This window comes from Canis lupus, chromosome 16 (assembly GCF_011100685.1).
Source record: "Canis lupus familiaris isolate Mischka breed German Shepherd chromosome 16, alternate assembly UU_Cfam_GSD_1.0, whole genome shotgun sequence".
Taxonomy (NCBI): domain Eukaryota; kingdom Metazoa; phylum Chordata; class Mammalia; order Carnivora; family Canidae; genus Canis; species Canis lupus.
This window is the reverse complement of record NC_049237.1, coordinates 10140118-10160604: the sequence shown is the minus strand read 5'-3', so window position 1 is coordinate 10160604 and position 20487 is coordinate 10140118. Positions and strand designations below refer to the sequence as shown.

At 42.3% G+C, this 20487-nt stretch overlaps 1 protein-coding gene and 1 pseudogene across 1 annotated transcript; both read left to right on the top strand.

Moving 5' to 3' along the window:
- The first annotated feature begins 1052 nt into the window (after window positions 1–1052).
- On the top strand, window positions 1053–1921 carry LOC119877118 (annotated as a pseudogene).
- A 112-nt stretch (window positions 1922–2033) lies between these two features.
- Window positions 2034–10852, top strand: LOC119877117 (stAR-related lipid transfer protein 5-like). Its single transcript, XM_038560566.1, is given in 6 exon segments — window positions 2034–2111; window positions 2179–2346; window positions 6552–6719; window positions 9727–9862; window positions 9865–10353; window positions 10356–10852. Coding segments are annotated over 6 exon segments (1131 nt in total). The 3' UTR covers window positions 10448–10852.
- The last annotated feature ends 9635 nt before the right edge of the window (window positions 10853–20487 follow it).

Sequence of the window (20487 nt, the reverse complement as noted above, 5' to 3'; positions counted from 1 at the left end):
CGCTCCTTGGTCCCACAGGGTGCTCTGGAGGGGGCCACGGGGTTGTGCTGGGTTGGGGTGCGAGAGCCAGCCTGTTCTACCCTGGATCGCGCGTGCAGGGAATCAGACGGGAGTAAGCAGCGGCCCACACTGCTGGCAGCTAAGCCAAGGAGGGCGTCTGCCCTGCGGCACCCGCCACCGCCACTACGGCTACCGGAGGTCTCCTGAGCCTGCGGGCTTCGTATGCGAAGTCCACCCCCTGGGAGAAGCGCTCCCAGAGTGGTTTGGTCTCTCCCCTGGAAAGGTCTTTAACGAGGTAGGTTAAGAGGAACTAGCTCCTGCTCGGCAGGTGCCGCCGCCGGGCGCCGCCCCGCTCCCCCCGCCCCGGCCCGCCCCGCCCCGCCCCGCCCCCGCCGCCTCCAGCCCCGCGGCCGCCCCGGCTCCAGCGCCCGAACCCGGGAGCCGGAGCGCGGGGAAGGGGAAGGGGGACGGGAAGGGCCAGGACCGCGCGGCCGGCGGAGGGGCGGGCGCCGCTCCTGAGCCCGCCGCTCCGGTCTGGGGCCGCCCGGCTGCCTCCTCCTTCCTCCCCCCTGGGCTCCCGCCCCCGGCCCCTGCGGGGAGGGCACGCCCCGGCGGCTGAGCGCGAGGGGGAGGTGGCGGACCTCCAGGACGGCCCGCCGGAGCGTGACCAGGACGGGGACTCGTCCACACAGCCGGGAAAGCCCCTCTGACCGCTCGGACCAACTCCCCAGATCGCACGCGGAGGCTCGTCCTCAGACACATCTCAGGCTGCGCAGCCTGACCCGGAGGGGTCCAAGTCTCGAGTCCAGACGACCCGGCTCCCCACTTCCTGGCATGAAAGCCGTGGAGTTTGGTGTTCTCAGTGCCAAAAAGGAGCCATCCGGCCGCGGGGCTCAGGCGGACCCGGCCCAGGCACTGCTCCAGAGCGCTCGGCCCCAGCTGCGCGCCCCACTCCAGCGCGACCACGCGGGCTAACAGTCCGGGAGGCCCCGCCGGGGGCCAGCGGGGCGTGCTGCGCTCAGCTCCCGGTGCCACCTGCCACCGCCGCCTGACGCCGGGGGACGGAGGCCAGGGACCCGCCCCGCCCGTGCCCCAGGACGGCTGGCGCCGGGACGGGACAGGGCCCATGGAACCCCTGTGTCCAGATCCGTCTCCTGCCAGACCAGAGCAACTCTAAGCAGACGGGGGCCAAACGCAAGACCCAGAAGCCTGTGAGGAGCCTTACACCTTCGAGATCCCCCTCCTCCAAGCTCAGAGGAGGACCCTGCTGCCAACCGTGGTGGATTTTGAGAAGTTTTCCCGCCATCGTGTCATTGGGAAGGTGTCGGTGCCTCTGTGCGAGGTTGACCTGCTGAAAGGCGGGCATTGGTGGAAGGCGCTGGTCCCCGGCTCTCAGAATGAAGTGGAGCTGGGGGAGCTGCTTCTGTCACTGAATTATCTCCCCAGTGCTGGGACGCTGAATGTGGATGTCATTCGAGCCAAGCAGCTTCTTCAAACCGATGTGACCCAAGGTTCAGACCCCTTTGTGACAATCCAGCTGGTACATGGACTCAAGCTTGTGAAAACAAAGAAGACATCCTTCTTAAGAGGCACACTCGATCCCTTTTACAATGAATCCTTCAGCTTCAAAGTTCCCCAAGAAGAACTTGAAAATGCCAGCTTAGTGTGTACAGTGTTGGCCACAACATGCCAAGCAGCAGTGACTTCATCTGAAGAATTGTCATCGGCCAGTACTCCTCGGGCCCCTCTGAATCCAACCACTGGCAGCGGGTGCTCAACACTCACCGCACCGCAGTGGAGCAGTGGCACAGCCCGAGGTCCCCGGCTGAGTGTGACCGCGTGTCTCCCGCCTCGCTGGAGGTGACCTGAGGGCTGCAGGGAAAGCAGCTTTCATTTGTTGGAGGGGAAAAAAAAAAAAAAAGGAAGAAAATTAAGACAGAAAAAAATGTGTCATGTGCCTATTATATCCACAACGGAAACACACATACACAAATCCTCTCAGAACTGAGAGGAGGCTGGCTATTGAACACAAAATGGTTGCCCTCAATGAGCAAAGCCTGAGAACTTTCTGGAAAACCCATCTGTATGTCACGAGCGGAGTGGACTCTGCTGTGAGACTTACTGGCAGTGCTTGCTCCTGTTGATACCCCTACCCCCAAATGCACTTTCAACCCTCAGGCCTCCCCAAGGGTGCCAGCCTCCATTGAGATGAAATTCTCTAAGAGCTTGGCCGGTGTGCGGGAGGCCCGACCCCCACACCCAGAATGCACAGCTGCTGACTGGGTGGCTTCTGAACAGCCTGCTGTTCCCTGGGGTTCTTCAAACCTGATACCTTTCTCCCAAAATGTAAGTACTTTGTCTTCTCTTTAGTAGACGTGATAGATTAGACTCTGAAGAAACCAAGTGGCACCCAAAAATATGCCGGTGTAAGAAACTTCCCTGGCTTCACTGAACTTGTCCTCATGTTATCCTACTCCTAAGGACCCCCTGTGGGTAGTATGTGAACGTTCTCATGTGTGTGCCCTCGCAGGTGAACACGTGTGTGTCCCTGTGTGTCCTCCTGGTGAGCAAGGCGCTCTGCGGGACCTCAGCCCTCCGCCCTCCCTTCTCTCTGCCTCTCCCAGTGAAATCTCACCCAGTGTCCTCCTGTCTGTCAAGACCCCACCTTCAGTAACAGCATGTGCGGATATCAAGTAAACAGAATATGATAGAGCAAAAGTAACCTTATTTGACCGATTCGTGGTGATTGTGGCACCCAGAAGACCTGCAAAGGACAGCTACATGGATTAAAATGCCACCACACTCCCATCCAAGATGACTCCTTCCTTTGTCATACTCTGAGCATCTCTGTGTTTGTGTGTGACCCAAAGTCGTTTTTCTCGTGCTAAGGAATTAGTGTAGTTAGAATAGATCTTTCCCTATTGGATGCTTCTGTATCGTTCCCACAGCCTGTTGTCTGGCGTAATGGGGAGCTATTTATTGAAATTAAAGATTATTTATTTGTGCCATGCAAAAAAAAAAGGGGGAGGGGGGATGGCTCCTGCCACGAAAGCTGTCTTCAAGTTACAACTTAATCTCCTTCCTGAACTGCCCATTCTAGGTTTCTTGCATCCTTATCCAACATCTCTTCTGGTCTAGGTGGCTTATGAAATATTACAAGCTAGATGCTCATCTCTGAGTTGTAAGAGTTCCTGGTCAACCAATCCTTCTCAGATTATGGTGCTGCTCTTAGCTGTTAACTATCAAAATTGGGAAGGGGTGTATCATTGGATGCCCTAGGTGCCCAACATTCTCCTCCTTGGCTCATCATGTAACAGCGGAGAAGCCCTATCTCCTCCTGTGAGAAGGTTACTTACCCCTGCCAGTATGGCAACATCTTTCCTCAAATACTGAACTCTTGAAATAAGCACCCTGGGTTCCCCTGGGAACTAGGACCTAGAATCCACAGAGCCTCAAATTCAGGGATGAGAAGCACACATTTTCTAAGTGAGTCAAAGGGAATAATGCTAAGCTGAACCACTCCTGCTGTATTTTCAGATTTGTGTATTCTACTTAATGGAGACACAGGACTATATAATGGATGTAGACCTAGGATATATGTTACCTTCTGGAAGGTGGCACTGCATCCTTATAGGACTCTCCCCTTTCTTTTTTTTTTTAATTTTTATTTATTTATGATAGTCACACACACAGAGAGAGAGAGAGGGGCAGAGACACAGGCAGAGGGAGAAGCAGGCTCCATGCACCGGGAGCCCGATGTGGGACTCGATCCCGGGTCTCCAGGATTGTGCCCTGGGCCAAAGGCAGGTGCCAAACCGCTGCGCCACCCAGGGATCCCAACTCTCCCCTTTCTTGAGTGAAGGAAGGGTGCTGTTGACCATTTTAGGAAACTGAATTCTTTATTTCACTGATACCATCCTTAATGCATGGAGTCAAAATTTTGCATTTAAGATTCTACTGTCGTGTCATTTATTTGAGTCTCCAAATATAGTATTCTATTTGATCTTTCTGAGTTTTCCTTAAAGTGAATTTTCTTAAAGAATCTGTCAGAATCTACATACAACTTCTCTTATGCTACATTTAAGAATTAAAAAGAAGCATTTTTCTCACATCCACATTTCCAACTAGTTCTTCCATATTGATTAAAATTAAGTCCAAAATAGTAATTCACCTCATTGCTGCTTCTGCCATCTGAAGGAAAATATTTTTAGCAAGCAAAGACTGTACCAGATATTCAGCTTTTAGAAAAGGCTCTTTAATGATAGCTGAATAATTGAAGACTCTAACTATTATAACTTGCTTCTGTGCCCTCCTGAAGTAAAGCATCATTCGTATATTGCTTCAGTACCGCACTCCCAACTTAGCCTTTGTCTTTCTTGTTTTCTTTATCCTAAATGCTCTCCCCTGTGCCTCTTGTCTTGGGTTGATCTTTGAAAAAATAAGCATATACTTTAATATGCATTGTTAGAGGTTTTTCCCCTTGTATTAAGTCTATTTTGAGTTCTGTACTTCCATTTATCAGTTCCAGCCACAAAATCTCAGTGCTATTTCTGAGATTGTATTTACCATCTCATATGAGGCTTTATTCTTTTCATTAATACTATGTATATACCCAATAATGGAAGTAGTATTTTTATTTTGACCGTTGAATTTTTGGAATCTACCCCAAGTCTCCTCTTCCAGTGTGTTTTGTTATCACGCTTGCTGTCATCCATAACATCTCATTTTCCAGGGTGTTTGGGGGGAGGGGGTGTTGCCTCAATTTCTATTCAAGTTCTATTAATCATGTTGTCAATTAATAAAGCAAAGAGATATTTCTGACATTCCTGGAAAGTGTGTCTCTTTTCCCAGCTATTTGCGACTATGAATCCTATTTCCTAATACCATCTGTGTAGCCAATTTTTTCATTTTTCATATCCTCTTATCTTCTCAGTAGTGATGACTTTCAACTGAAGTAGGGAAAGAAAATACAATTTATGCTTCCAGTGCTTTTTATTTCCAGGCCAGGACTACAAAGTCACTAGAAATGCAAGAGATTTCTTTTCTCACTCATTCTCAATAAATCGACTTCTGTGGGCCAGAATTCATAGGTCTGTTGAGATTTGTCAAGAATTTGGTCAGAACACTGAAGATATAGAAGCAAGCACAAGGAGTTCTCAGTATTTGTGAACAAGATTGGAATGATCACCATCTGAATATGAGGTCATTAAAAATCTATAAATAGGATTAACCCTCTACTCCACACACAACCTAAAAGATGATTTGAATATTTTATTCAGCGAGACTAGATGCTTATCTTTGATGGAAATATCCATCACAGGCTTCCGTTTCTTCTTAAGAAAATATGTAACTAAAATGAGACATACTCATGTATATTTAAAATGTCATCAGACCTAAAGAACAGCAATTTATGTGCAATCTGAAGAATGGATAACTTATGTTTCCAGTGTCAAGAGTTTGTCAGGTCTTTAGGTTCTGTCAATGTTCAGGGGAGCAAATATTCTTATGCTTCATGCAGGTTAATAAAATGAACAAAGATTTGGATACCAAATTTGAAAAATCTAACACCCCCCAACACTCTTCTTTCCCAGTTTTATTGAGGAAGAATTGACATACAATAAACTATACATATTTGAAGTATTCAATTTGATGCGTTTGACTCCTATGTACACCCATGAAGCCATCACTATAATCAAGATGGTAAACATATCCAGCACTGTAAAAGTTTCCTTGTGTTCTTTTTTTTTTTTAAGATTTATTTATTTATTTATGATAGACACACAGAGAGAGAGAGGCAGAGACACAGGAGGCGGGAGAAGCAGGCTCCATGCCGGGAGCCCGACGCGGGACTCGATCCCGGGACTCCAGGATTGCGCCCTGGGCCAAAGGCAGGTGCCAAACCTCTGAGCCACCCAGGGATCCCCAGTTTCCTTGTGTTCTTTCACAATTCCTCCCTGCCACCCATGGGGGGATTCACCCCTTGTCTCCCACCCCAGATAATCACTGATCTGCATCTGAAATATACATTAGTTTTCATTTTCTGGTATTTTACACAAATGGAATCATTATTTACTTTTCGTCTGGCTTCTTTCACTTAGTATAATTGCCTTCATATTCACTCATGTTGCTATTATCAGTATTTCACTCCTTTTTATTACTGAATGATATTCCCTTCTGTGGATATATCTCAGTTTGTTTATCCCAAACTTTAATTTATAATGGAGACTTCTTCAATGAACTTGTGCCCTCTTATAACTTGGCTGTTGTGAAATCTCTCATCCCTGGTAAAACTGATCAAATTCCATCTCTGAGGCCACAAAGCTAGGGCAGACTTGGGAAAGATAGAGTCCCCCACTGGGGGTGGGAAGGGAGTTCCCTGTGAGGTCAGTGTCCTTAGCCTCCAGACACCATCTTCCAATCAAAACATGGAATTGGGAATTTGTCATTTTTGTTGTAAAAACAATGTCTGTGTGCTGAGTGTCCTGATGAAGAATCATGAAAAGAAAGATCCATTTCTCTTCTTCCCCCCCATAACCCCCTTGTCATTTCAGACCCCTAAGGGGACCTGTGCAAAGTCAGTGAAGATTGCCATTGACACAGGATACCGGCACATTGATGGGGCCTACATCTACCAAAATGAGCATGAAGTGGGGGAGGCCATCAGGGAGAAGATAGCCAAAGGAAAGGTGCGGAGGGAGGATATTTTCTACTGTGGAAAGGTAAGATCTTCCCTTCAATCTCCAATTCCTTATATTAATAGTGGATCTGGTGTCACTATTCTCCAAAAAGAACTCCAAAAGAGGGTGAGTTCTCAACTCCCAAATTTCTCATTCTTGCCCAGAATTTAGGGACTGATTAATTAGCCCATTGAAGGTTAAGGCAAGTCTCCTTCTTCATACATGGGTATTGATTTAAAACAATATGGGGGGCAGCCCGGGTGGCTCAGCGGTTTAGCCCCACCTTCAGCCCAGGGCATGATCCTGGAGACCCGGGATCGAGTCCCATGTCGGGCTCTCTACATGGAGCTCACTTTTGCCTCTGCCTGTGTCTCTGCCTCTCTCTCTGTGTGTGTCTCTCATGAATAAATAAAATAAGTAAAATCTTAAAAAAAAAAAAAAACAGGTTAAGACAATATGGGAAGAACAAATCTACAGAGCAGAAAAATTGAGGAGCAGAGACAAGACAGAAGTTGGTTCATATTACATAAGCATTTGCCAAAGCTTTCTTTAAAAGGGCAGACTTCTTTTTCTTTTCTGTATGCCTATTTGTCCATAGATTGCTATTATTTTTAATTGAGCTCCAATTCATGTGCCATAAAGTTCGCCGACTTAAACCAGTGGCTTTTTTGTGTATTCACAAAGTTACATAACCATCTCAACTCTCTTATTCCATAATGTTTTCATCACTCCAAAAGGAGCCCCATACCCACCAGTAGTCACTCCCCATTTTTCCTTCTCCCCCCCTCCCCCCAGTCACTGACAACTACTGATCTACTTTCTGTTTTATAGTTTTCCTATTTTGGACATTTCGTATGAATTGAATCATACAATATGTGGCCTTTTGTGTCTAGCTTCTTTTACTTAGTATAACATTTTTCTAGGTTTATTCATGTTATAGCACGTATGAGAATTTCATTTATTTTCTATGGCCAAATAATGCTCTATTGCGTGGATATACGATGTTTATATCACTACATTTTGAGCATTTGAGATTTCCAATATTAGAAATCACTATCCACTGAAGTGCAATCAGAAGGATAAAGCATCATGATTAAAATGCAAGCCAGTGGGAATATAGGATGTATATTTACAGGCAGCTTTGCAGAAATAAAGCTGTACAACTTTGGAGAACGTGTAATACAATTCTCCTGAGTGTTCTAAAAGAGGACAAGATACTGCTTCTAACTTCATCCATTTCCCATACACTGCCCCCTTCCTCCCAGCTCCCCATTCAGGCTCCTTGCCAAGCTCCCTAGGTGTTTGTAGTTCCCCAAGTCCCCAGCCTCTTATGGATTATGATTCCAAGGGGCCACATATCACCACTATCCCAAAATATCAGCCTGAAGCTTTTTCCTTTATTATAGCTTTATAATTCTGATTCCTTAAGATTTTATTATTACACAGTCTCTCCTTAGAGTAAACACCAAATCTTAACCTGCTGCTCCCAAAATATTTCTGGGGAAGAAAAATATTGAACTCAGATCCTGAGAACTTAGGCCAAAGCAGCCTGCCCAAAGTTAGAAGTATTTTTGAAGACTTATTTATGTCTTGTCCTAAAATTTTTTTTAGACTTTTATATTTTTCCCCATAATATAAACTCATTCGTTTCATTTTGTTTCAGTGTAAAAATTGATTCTAAGTTACCACCAAGGAAAATAAACCGAAAACCTTTTCTTCTCATCTACTCTGGTAAACAGTTGAAGCTATTGCGATATCTATCATGTTGGAAAATTTGAACCAAATTAAGTCATCTAGTTCATAAAGTTGCTATGAGTTAACATATACAAAGCACTTAAACATAGTACCTGGCACAGAGCTAGGACGATATGTGTTTGTTGAATAAAAATAAATTAAAATGTGTAAAACAATTTTCAGCTAGAATGGGATGGCAGCAATAACTCACCAAAGGGGCCTACAGTAATGATAAAAACATATTTTTCCACTACTCTTTTCACTGTGTTTTCTCTTCTTTATGCATTGAAGGCAAGAAAAAATTATTGTCCAATGTACAGAAAAATCAAATTTTATCAATTTTACTTGCCCTAACTTGTGACGAAAAGGGTACAGAAATTCAAGATTTTTTCCCAAAAACACTTTGAACAAATTTGATGCTCCAAGGAGTTGTATTACTTTATCCCAAGGCTCTGAGGATCCCTCAGTACCCTGTGCTTAATAGACTTCAAGGGTACACGTGCTTCAGTTTGACAATGTAAACCTTAATCTTTCATTACCTAACACTTTAGAGATTGACTGATTTCATTTTTTTTATTAAGCTAAATTTCTTTTATTTTTTCCAGCTTTATTGAGATATCATCAACATATGACATTTTGCAAACTTAAGGTGTACACACACCATATTGACTTGATACACTAATGTATTGCAAAATGATTACCACCATAGTATTAGCTAACATCTCTATCATATCACAAAATTGCCATTTCCTTTTGGTGGTGAGGACATTTAAGATCTATTCCCTTAGCAACTTTCAAGTATATAATACAATAGTATTAATTATAATCACTATGCTTCATATCAGATCCCCAGAATTTATTCATCTTATAACTGGAAGTTGGTACTGTTTGACCAATATCTCCCCATTTTCATCTGTGGATAGCTCATTTTTTACCTTTATTGGAAGATGAGGCTGGGGTCTCCCACACCACCATTTTGGTGACATTATCAGTTTAGCCAGAGAGCCAGTAATTTCTTAGTAGGAATTGGCAGAGTTTCCCTGGGGTCTGAGTAGGACCAAATGAGAACAAAGCAGCAAAAAAAGGAAATCTAAACATTTGCAATACTTAAAGTTTTACCAGCTTCTGCACCACCTGTCACAAGGTGAAGGATCCAGTGAAGTCACTCACCTAACTATATTTCTTGTCCCCCTAAAGCACACCTTTTATCAGACTGTCATGAAAATAAAATGCTGAAGCCAGCTAGTCAGATAATGTTCCCACCTACACAATAAGGAAAAGTGAAAGTGCTGAGGGTCAATTCAGAAATTAGCAGGGAGCCCAGACCCGGCCCGCCGCTGCCGCGACCCCGCCGCGACCCCCACAGCTGCCGGCAGCCCTCAGCGCGGTGGGCGCGGTGGGCCCGGCGGTGGCCGCGCAGATGAGCGACGCGGTGGCGGAGAAGGTGCTCCGGTCCGGCGGGAGGAGTCAGGATGGAAGATTTGCCGGGAAGGCAATGGAGTTTCAGTTTCCCGGAGGCCATCTGTGGAGTTTCCAGGGAACCTGTGCCGGGGAGAAGGCATTGTGAACTCGACACCAGACAGAGTGTGGGGCTGCATGAAGCCGCTTGCTGGGACCCTGCGAGACAAGTGGGATGAGAATGTGAGCAGCTTTGAAATTATCGAAAGCATCACTGATATGCTGTGCGTGAGCAGAACCGCCACCCCCTCGGCTGCCACGAAGCTCATTTCCCCCAGGGACTTTGTGGACTTGGTGCTAGTCAAGAAGTGTGAGGACGGGATGCTCAGTTCCAATGCTGTCCACGTAGAACACCTGTTATGTCCTCTGAAGCCAGGTTACGTGAGAGGGTTTAACCACCCTTGTGGGTGCTTCTGTGAGCCTCTGCCAGGGGAGCCCAACAAGACCAAGCTGGTCACGTTCTTCCAGACTGACCTCAGTGGCTACCTCCGCCGAGTGTGGTGGACTCCTTCTTCCCCCGCAGCATGGCCGGTCTCTACACCAACCTGGAGAAAGCAGTGAAGAGGCTTTATGACTGATGGCCTCACCTGCTGGCTGAGAACTCCAGAGACTCCCCACAGAGCTCCTCTTGTTCGGGTCCTGGAGGGCTCAAGGGCCAGTGTTCACCCTTCAGAACCCTCTTGGGAGCAGCTCATCTCCAAGAAGCCAGCCAGAGTGGCCTCTGCCACCCTGCTCCTCCTCCAACTCGGGGCTGGTTTGGGGGTACTGCTCCAGGGCCCTGTTTGCTGGCTGTCACACCCCAACTTGGGCCAGCAGACACCAGCGGATGAGCCTCTTTGTGCGAAGTCCCTGCCAGAGACTACCTGCCACTGCTCCCCCACCCCCACCCCCGCCCTCCTTTGTCAGAGTGATCCTGGAGACCCGGATCGAGTCCCACGTTGGGCTCCTGGTGCATGGAGCCTGCTTCTCCTTCTGCCTGTGTCTCTGCCTCTCTCTCTCTCTCTCTCTCTCTCTCTCTCGTGAATAAATAAATAAAATCTTTAAAAAAATAAATAAAATAAAATGTCATCTTACCTCTTGTCTTACAAGCCCAGTAGCAACAAACACCTCTTTCAACACATGCCTGAAGACTACAAAATGGCCAGAAAATTCTAATACCTAGTGGTTTTCTACTATGTCCCCTAAAGCTCCACCATTAGTAGGCCTATTTGTCTGAGACTTAAGACAACAATTTAACAGATTCTATGCTCTTACAGAGCAAGGATTGCCAATTCTCAGCTGGAGGGGGGATACTTCTCACTGTCCACTATCCCATGTTGACGTAACCAACTTCTCATTACTTGCCATACCCCAAAATCTTTGAATTAGTCAGAACTTGTTTTTATAAATGACAGAAATCCAACTCAAGTTGGTGTTAGCTAAAAAGGGAGCCAGGAATTCCAAGGGATATCTAATTCAGGCACAGCTGGATCCAGAAATTCAAACTATGTATCTGGCCCTTTATCTCTAGTTTGGTTGGCTTCGTCCTCAAAAATCCTTTTCTGTTTGATGGCAAAATGGCCATTTACATGCCAAGCCTACATTGTCAACACAACATGACAATTCAGACAAAGAGAGACCACACATTAAACCTCACAGAGAAATACTGACTAGCCTTCCTTAGGTCATGTACCTGTTACTGACTAACCTTTGCAAAAGGCCAAAACGGGGACTGACTGACATCTTTGACCGAGAATAAGAGCTGGGTCAACCCACCAAAAAACATGGAAAGGGCTCCTCCAGAAGAGACAGCACAAGTATGATAGAAAACAAAATAACAGATTTCTACTGTAATTAATTAGAGGCCACTTAGCATAGTGATAAAGATCATGGGTTCCAGAAGTAGGCTGCCTAGTTTGAATCTCAGCTCTGTCACATACAAGCCAGATGACTTGGTCAGGTTATTATATGATCTTTTCCATATAATCTTAACATAGTAGAGTGGACAAAGTCTGTATGGGCTTTGGAGTCACACAGATGAGGGACTTATTTTCAGCTTTACTACTTACTAGCAATAATCACTTTGATCTTTCTTTTTCTTTCTTTTTTTTTTTTTTTGGTTCTTTCTGAACTTCAATTTCATTATCAGTAAAACGGAGACAATAGCAACTAACTTGACAAATTTTGCGAGGAGTCATTAAGATTATATATGTGAAATTACAGGCACAATATCTGACATTTTATAGATAATATTCTGAAATGTTTAGGTAGAAGGGAACCTTAGTATAAGATATCCCAACAACCTAATTTCACAGAAGAGAAAGTTGAGGCCCCAAACAAGTAACTCACAGGTTTAGTCCATTAGAACAGGACCACAAGGTGGGCTCCCTGATGCCAACCCCATAACACTGCCCCTCTGTTTTGTCCTCATGAACCTAGCAATCCCAATACCCTGTGGACTACAGTGATTTTTTAATTTCAGGTTCTTGGGAGTTATAACCTCAGCCCTCAGCCTCACACAACTAACTTCACTCATTCAAAGAGTAGATTTCTATACTTAACTCTTAAAGATTTGGGAAAAGCCTATGTCTAAAAGTGAGAAAATGAAATTTATTTTTCTGTGGCTGACCGATGATGTGTAAAATCTTTTCGGGAAAGGTAAACAGAAAATTTCCACTCCTATTCTTAGATGGGATCGAGGCTCAAGGATACAGAGAGAAGGTAAAATTTTTAACAGTGAAAAATGACACAGTATAATGACATTACTTCCCAAATGAACCTGTAATTCCTATAATTGAGAAATCAATCTTCAAAGCCAAAATATCACGTTTTTTTTAATATTTTATTTCTTTATTCATGAGAGACACACAGAAAGAGAGAGGCAGAGACACAGGCAGAGGGAGAAGTAGGCTCCATGCAGGGAGCCCGACATGGGACTCAACCTGGGGTCTTCAGGATCACAACCTGGCCTGAAGGCGGCACTCAACTGCTGAGCCACCCAGGCTGCCCTCTCCTGATTTTTTTTTAACAAGAAACCTTTCTTGCTAAAACATTTTAGCACTTTATTATTTTTTGAATGTCAATTTAACAAGCAGACACAATTTCAGAACAACAAAATACCAAAAAATCACAAGACATTTTTAAGGATTTTTTTAAAAGATTTTATTTTAGAGAAAAAAGCACAAGGGTTGGGGGGGCAGAGGGAGAAGGAAAGAAAATTTCAAGCAGACTCCATGCTGAGCACAGAGACAGATGCAGGCCTCCGTTCCAGAACCCTATGATCATGACCTGAGCTGAAAATGAGCATGACGCTTGACTGACTCCACCACCCAGGCACCCCACAATAAAACATTTTTGAAAGATGAATGAAGTTACTGCTGAGCAGGAATGAGAATCAATATCATGGGGTTTTAGAGGGTTGGATTATTCCAGCAATGGCCTACACTAAAGAGCAAGAACAGAGGACAAAGACAATGGTTTTATCAGGATGAATGGACTAGTAAAGTAGACACAGCAGAAGCCTAAGGGAGGCATCATGGAAATATTTAACATGGGTGCAGGCTTGATAAGGACTTAATTAAAATCTGGAGAGGTAAAAATTATTTAGCAGAGTTCAGAATTGAGGCATAAAGCCATTTCTGAACAGAGGTAAAACTAGGATATGCAAAAGGCAAGAAATATGGAGAAAGACTGGAGTGAAAATGTGGGTCATAGTGTTGAGAGGTTAAAAAGCTTAGAAATCAGAGATAGGAAGGGCAATTAACATGAGTGATTATGGGGCATCAAGGGGAGAGGAGCCCTTTTCCTGCTCTCACTCATTGAGACAGGCAGAATTGAGAAGAAATTATTTTCACTAAAGAGGACAATGAAGAAAATGTTATCACCAGGGGTAAGTTTCATTCAGGGGAAATGGCAGAAGGAAAATTTTTTAAATATTTAAGAATATAATTGACTTTGTCCAAATGCGTGATTTTCAACAAAAAAAAATTATCACAGTCTACAGACTTCCATGCTATCATCCACATCTAAAAGACACTTTGTCCCCATGTTATTTGATCTGTTTCAATACAGATGACTACTACCTTTTTCTTTAAACATTTTCAGCTTATGGTTCTATTGTATCACCCTCTCCAGATGCTTTGACAGCATCTTCCCTGCCAACGTCCAAACGCTGTTATGCCCAGTACTCTATCCTCAATATTGTCTTACTGAGCCACACTTTCTCTACAGGTGATCCCATGGATTGAATACCACTTTATGTGCTGATCCCTCCCAAATTTGTGTGCAGCCAAGACTTCTCTCTGAGCCTCTCTCAGACTTCTCTGTTCAATTGCCTCCTCAAATACCCACTGAATGTGGAAATTGCCATTTCAAACTCAAAATAACCAAAATAAAACTCTTGATTGCTAGCCCAAACTCAGGGAATGATCACCAATAGCCAACCAAGCAGCCTAGAAATCATCTTTTATTTCTCTCTATCCTATTTCCAAGCCCATAAGAGATGGTTCCCATTTTTAGATATAGCAAAAGAGGAAAAATCTGAAAGCCAACAGTCAGTCTTAGTTGGAAAAGGATCACCAAAAACCTAGGTTTGATACTGAGATAATTTGTGAAGTAGAAAACAGATGCTAAGCTCCTGGAGGTCCCGGAAAGGGAAAGAAAGAGCCACTGGGCAGATTATTCAGAACCAAGAAGTAATGTGCTAAGTTTTTCCGTATGATTAGGGAGTGTTCCATTCATTAGCTACACTTTTCTTAGCTGAAAAACTTCTTTTCACCCTTAAGGATGATCCTTGTTTTCTTATTAGAGTGAAAAATTTGCTGTTCTCAGGTGCCTCAGTGGTTGAGTTTCTGCCTTTGGCTCAGGGCATGATCCCCAGTCTGGGGTCCCTCCAAGGAGCTGCTTCTCCCTCTGCCTATGTCTCTGCCTCTCTGTGTCTCTCATGAATAAATAAAATATTTTTTAAAAATTTGCTGTTCTCAACTTTGGGCTTAGGATTAGATCAAAATGCTGAGCCTAAATATCCTAATTCTCAACTTCTACTCTTTATTTATGAGTAATTTTGTTATTAAGTGTTAGAGTGGCTGGTAATGAGGGTGGCAAAGAATTGCACAAAGAGTGGAGCAATAGAGAGGAGAGTTTATTCACTCTCCAAGGGAGGAGAGGAACCAGACATCTAGAAAAGTGTTGGCCCCAGGTTTATGTCAAGCTGGGCCTTTTAATGAGTTTTGAAGGATGTGAGAGGATTGTAGCTGTACCCATGGGGGAATTGGTGTGTAGAGAAGGGATCTACTCTTAGCCAGGTAGAGCAAGAAATGGCAGGTATATTGGCTCTGTCCAGGGGTTGTCTGAGATGTGGATCGTGGTCAGGCTAGAGAAGAATATATTTTGTGGTTGAAGTTTATTTCTCAAGAATATAGGGCACCATGCCCTAGAAAAACAGAGTTAGGGCCAAATGCAGACACCTGTTAGTTTTGTCTGTGTCATTGGGTGAGGTGGGAGAGGGTAGTTGAACAGATTCCTTTCATTATGAGAGAACTTCATGGTTTAAGAACAATAATAAGGGGGCGGCCCAGGTGGCTCAGTGGTTTAGCGCCACCTTCAGCCCAGGGTGTGATCCTGGAGACCCGGGAAAGAGTCCCACGTTTGGCTCCCTGCATGGAGCCTGCTTCTCCCTCTGCCTGTGTTTCTGCCTCTCTCTCTCTCATGAATAAATAAATAAAATCTTTTAAAAAATAAAGAACAATAATAATCTGTCAATAAATAAAGGAAAATGAATGCCAGAGTGAGATGAGACTAATATGTCATATTTATTATACATAAATAATTAAAATTGAATTGCTTTCCCAGGCCCAGGGTATATGGTATAATGACAACTCAAATGCCATAATTTTAATTCCCAGATATAAATAAAATAAGTTATACTCATTCTTTTGTATAGCCTGGAGATGAAATCTACCCTAAAGATGAGAATGGCAAATGGTTATATCACAAGTCAAATCTGTGTGCCACTTGGGAGGTAAGTTCAAATGGGCCTCTTTTCTTGAAGACTACATTTTTAAACTGATCTGATTATTTCTGTTCAATTTATAGAGGAATGCAGCCTTTACTCCTAATGTATAGTAATAATTGGAACAGGCATTTCTAATCATAAGCAAAGATGTGTAAAATCCCCATTTCTGCACACTGAAAAATTCTTGATTTTGTTTTGATGGAAAAGAAGAATGCCAAAGAAGAGAGAAGTGTAGAAGGAAAAAGAAAGTAAAGGAAATAAGTTCTAATGTAACCATAAATAAGACTATATCAATGAGATAAAATCACAAATTTTTGAAATTTCTCAAATTGAATTTATGAAAATCAATAATATGATGTTTAAAAGAAACAAACGTAAAGTGATACCTGAAAAACTGAAAAATAATTCTGGTTCCAGTTCTGAACAAGCTGATGGCTCCTTCCCCAAAATCATAAGAGTAGGAAAACTGGGGAAAGTAATTAAGGAAACCTATATGGATTCATGTTGGGGGTGAGGGGTGCAGATCTTTCAACTGGTTTGTTTATGAGGTAATATGGCAGCTTTTACCTAGAGTAGAAGGCAGCCCAACAAGCTGCAAGAGGATAACATAGGAAAGGAACTTAGAGTTCTTTTTGCTCTTCCTTTTCTCCTGCTGTAGCCTTGGAACAAGTATTATCTGCTCCACACATATAGAAACTTAAGACTCATGTTCAGATGTCTTCAGGAATCAAATAAGAATAGCACTGAAATCCCGCACTTGTGAGAGGCTGAGAAAAACATAAGTTACTATCTGACCTCTGGCCACCATTTCCCTCCTTCTCCCATTCAAAACTCCAAAGGCTGGGAAATTACACTCTAACAAGTATCTCTTTCTTTCTTTTTTTTTTTTTTAAGATTTTATTTATTTATTTGAGAGAGAGAGAGCAAGGAGAGCACACCAGCACAAACAAACAGGGGGGAGAGGGAGAAGCAGGCTCCCCAGTGAGCTGGGAGCCCAACATGGGGCTTGATCTCAGGACCCTGGGATCATGACCTGAGCCAAAGGCAGAAGTTCAACTGACTATGCCACCCAGGCGCCCCTAACATGTACCTCTTTCTAATGGACTTCCCCTCCACCCTCCGTAGGTAATAGATGATTATCTGAATTGCAGAGTTATTTTGAGGGGTGAGAAGCATTGATTGGGTTTTCTGATGCCTGGGGATCTCCACCCAAGAGACCATACACTCATTCCTGACCTCATTGTAGACGACTAGGTTTGGAGTCACATGTTCCCTTCCAAAGGACTGCCTGATAGCATAGCCAGTATCCTCAGGAAAAAAATGTGTTAAGACTCCCAATTACAAGGCATTTATTTTATAAAGAAACCACACATCTCAATTAGAGATCTAAACATAAACAGAACAGATGACCAAGAACTTTTAGCTTTTTTAGCCAATTAATATAACAAAGGAAATAAGAAAAGATGCTAGCAATATGAAACAAGAACAATAATGTACTTTAAAAAAAAGTGAAAATAATACTTAGTAAAGTGTAAAGCAATGCAATAAATGGGTTTAAAAATAGAATGGATATAAACAAAGAAAAAATTATCAGATTGAAAGATCAGAATGAGGAAACTATCCTCCCCCAAATGTGAAGAAGGAAAGGACAAGAAAATGTTTTAAGTATGAAAGAAAGGCTAAGAGTTGTAAAGGATAAAATTAGAATTTCTAGCATCCATACAATAGGAGTCTCAGGAAAAAAAGAAAGAAAAAAAGAAAAGGAGGTAATATTTGAAGAAAAAAAAAGATAAGGTGTGGATCACCAAAGAGAAAAGAGAAGAAAAACCTTACTAGGTACATTACAGTGAAATTTCAGAATATCAAATATACAGAGAAAATGATAAAACTTCCCAAGTATAGCAAACAAGCCAATAAAGAAAAAAAATGGAAGAAACAATAATAAATCAAGATGACAGGAAAAGAAGAGGAAAAATGAATAGATGGGAAAAATAGAAAGCAAAGAGCAAGATGAGAGATTTATACTCACTTATAAAAAAATAAATAAAATAAATTCCTATTAATAATCACAATATATGTAAATGGTCTAAACAACTCAGTTAAAAGGCAGAGGTTATCAGAATAGATAGAAAGCAAAACCCCACTGTATATATTATTTATAAGAAACCCGTTTTATTTTTTTTATAATAAATTTATTTTTTATTGGTGTTCAATTTACCAACATAACACCCAGTGCTCATCCCATCAAGTGCCCCCCTCAGTGCCCGTCACCCCATTCACCCCCACCCCCCGCCCTCCTCCCCTTCCACCACCCTTAGTTCATTTCCCAGAGTTAGGAGTCTTTATGTTCTGTCTCCCTTTCTGATATTTCCCACACATTTCTTCTCCCTTCCCTTCTATTCCCTTTCACTATTATTTATATTCCCCAAATGAATGAGAACATACAATGTTTGTCCTTCTCCGATTGACTTACTTCACTCAGCATAATACCCTCCAGTTCCATCCACATTGAAGCAAATGGTGGGTATTTGTCGAAGAAACCCATTTTAAATAAAAAGACACAAATAGGTTAGAAGTAAAAGATTAAGAAAAAAAGTAGGGATCCCTGGGTGGCGCAGTGGTTTGGTGCCTGCCTTTGGCCCAGGGTGCGATCCTGGAGACCTGGGATCGAATCCCACATCGGGCTCCCAGTGCATGGAGCCTGCTTCTCCCTCTGCCTATGTCTCTGCCTCTCTCTCTCTCTCTGTGACTATCATAAATAAATAAAAATTAAAAAAAAAGAAAAAAGTAAAAGGATAGAAAAAGATATACTAGGCTTTTTATTTCCTTCAAAAGAAAGTTGGAATAGCTATTTTAATGTTAGCAAAGGTTTCAGAACAAAAAGTATTACCAAAGATAAAGAAGTGTGTTTATCCTAATAACAGAACTTAGTAACAGCACCTTGTAACAGAACTCCAAAATACATGAATCTTAAATGAAGAGAAGTGAGGATGAGAATAATCTACAATTATAGTCAAAGATTTCAAAACCTCTATCTCAATAATTGAGATAATAAGTAGACATAAAATCTATAGAAGAGATTTAAACATTATCAACCGGGGATCCCTGGCTGGTTCAGCTGTTTGACGCCTGCCTTTGGCCCAGGGTGTGATCCTGGAGTCCCAGAATCAAGTCCTGCGTCGGGCTCCCTGCATGGAGCCTGCTTCTTCCTCTGCCTGTGTCTCTGCCTCTCTCTATCATGAATAAATAAATAAATAAATCCTTTTTAAAAATTAAAAATAAACATTATCAACCAGCTTATCCTAATTGACATTTATTGAATATTTCACCAAAATATAGCAAAATGCTATTTTTCAAGTACACATAGAACATTTAACAAAATAGTCCACTGAGACATGAAACAAATCTCAACACATTTAATTATATTCTTTATACAAAGTAGGCTGTCTGATAAAATTAGAATTAAATTTGAAGTCATGAACAACAATATATCTGAAAAACCATCAGATATTTGGAAACTGAAAACATACATGTAAATAACCCATAGGACGAGAAATAAGATCTGTATTTATACATAATGTATATGTTAGCAACACATAATTGGAAATTAAATCTTTTTAAATGATATTGTTTTAGAGATAAATCCAACAAAATCAGTGTAAGAGTTAAACAGTAAAAACTAAAATATATTACTAAGAGCAATTTATTTTTAAGTAATCTACTATGCCCAATGTGGGCTTGAACTCACAACCTCAAGATGAAGAGTTACATGCTCTACCAATTCAGCCAGCCATGCACCACTACTGAGAGCAATTTTTAAAACTCTAAGTGAGAGATACATCATGTTCTTTGATAGAAAGACCGAATATATTAAGATGTTAATTTTCCACAAACTGATAGATTCAATGAAATCCCAGTCAAAATACAAAAAGAAATTGAAAAGCTGATTCTAAAATTTATAGGGGGGATGCCTGGGTGGCTTAGCGGTTGAGCTTCTGCCTTTGGCTGAGGTTGTGATCTCAGAGACCCAGGATCAAGTCCTACATCGGGCTCCCTGCATGGATCCTGCTTCTCCCTCTGCCTCTCTCTCTCTCTCTCTCTCTCATGAATAAATAAATAAATAAATCTTTAAAAAATTTATATAGAGAAGTGCAAATAGCATAATGATAAATGAGTCAATTTACCAAGAAAATATACCAATTTTAAACACATGCGTACCATATAAAATATTTTCAAAATATATAAAGCAAGAGTCAATAAACTATAATAAGACACTGATAAATTCTTCTAATATAGTGGGAAATTTCTAACATATTCCTTTAAATTATTGAGAAACCAGGAAAAGCTAGACCCAGCTTTGTATATAATGTGTGTGTGTGTGTGTGTGTGTGTGTGTATGAGACACAGAACGAGAGGAGAGAGCAATTTGTATCTAATAAAAGGAGAATATACCTTTTCACACACACCAGACATTTATAAAAATGGATCAGATACCATGCTATAAAGCAAACCTCAACAGATTTCAAGAAATAAGATCATTTTTAATGTACTGGTATATATTGTGAAAATGCAAGGGGAAGATATGCTGTACGTTTCCCAAACTAATTCAAATACAGAATTCCTGCC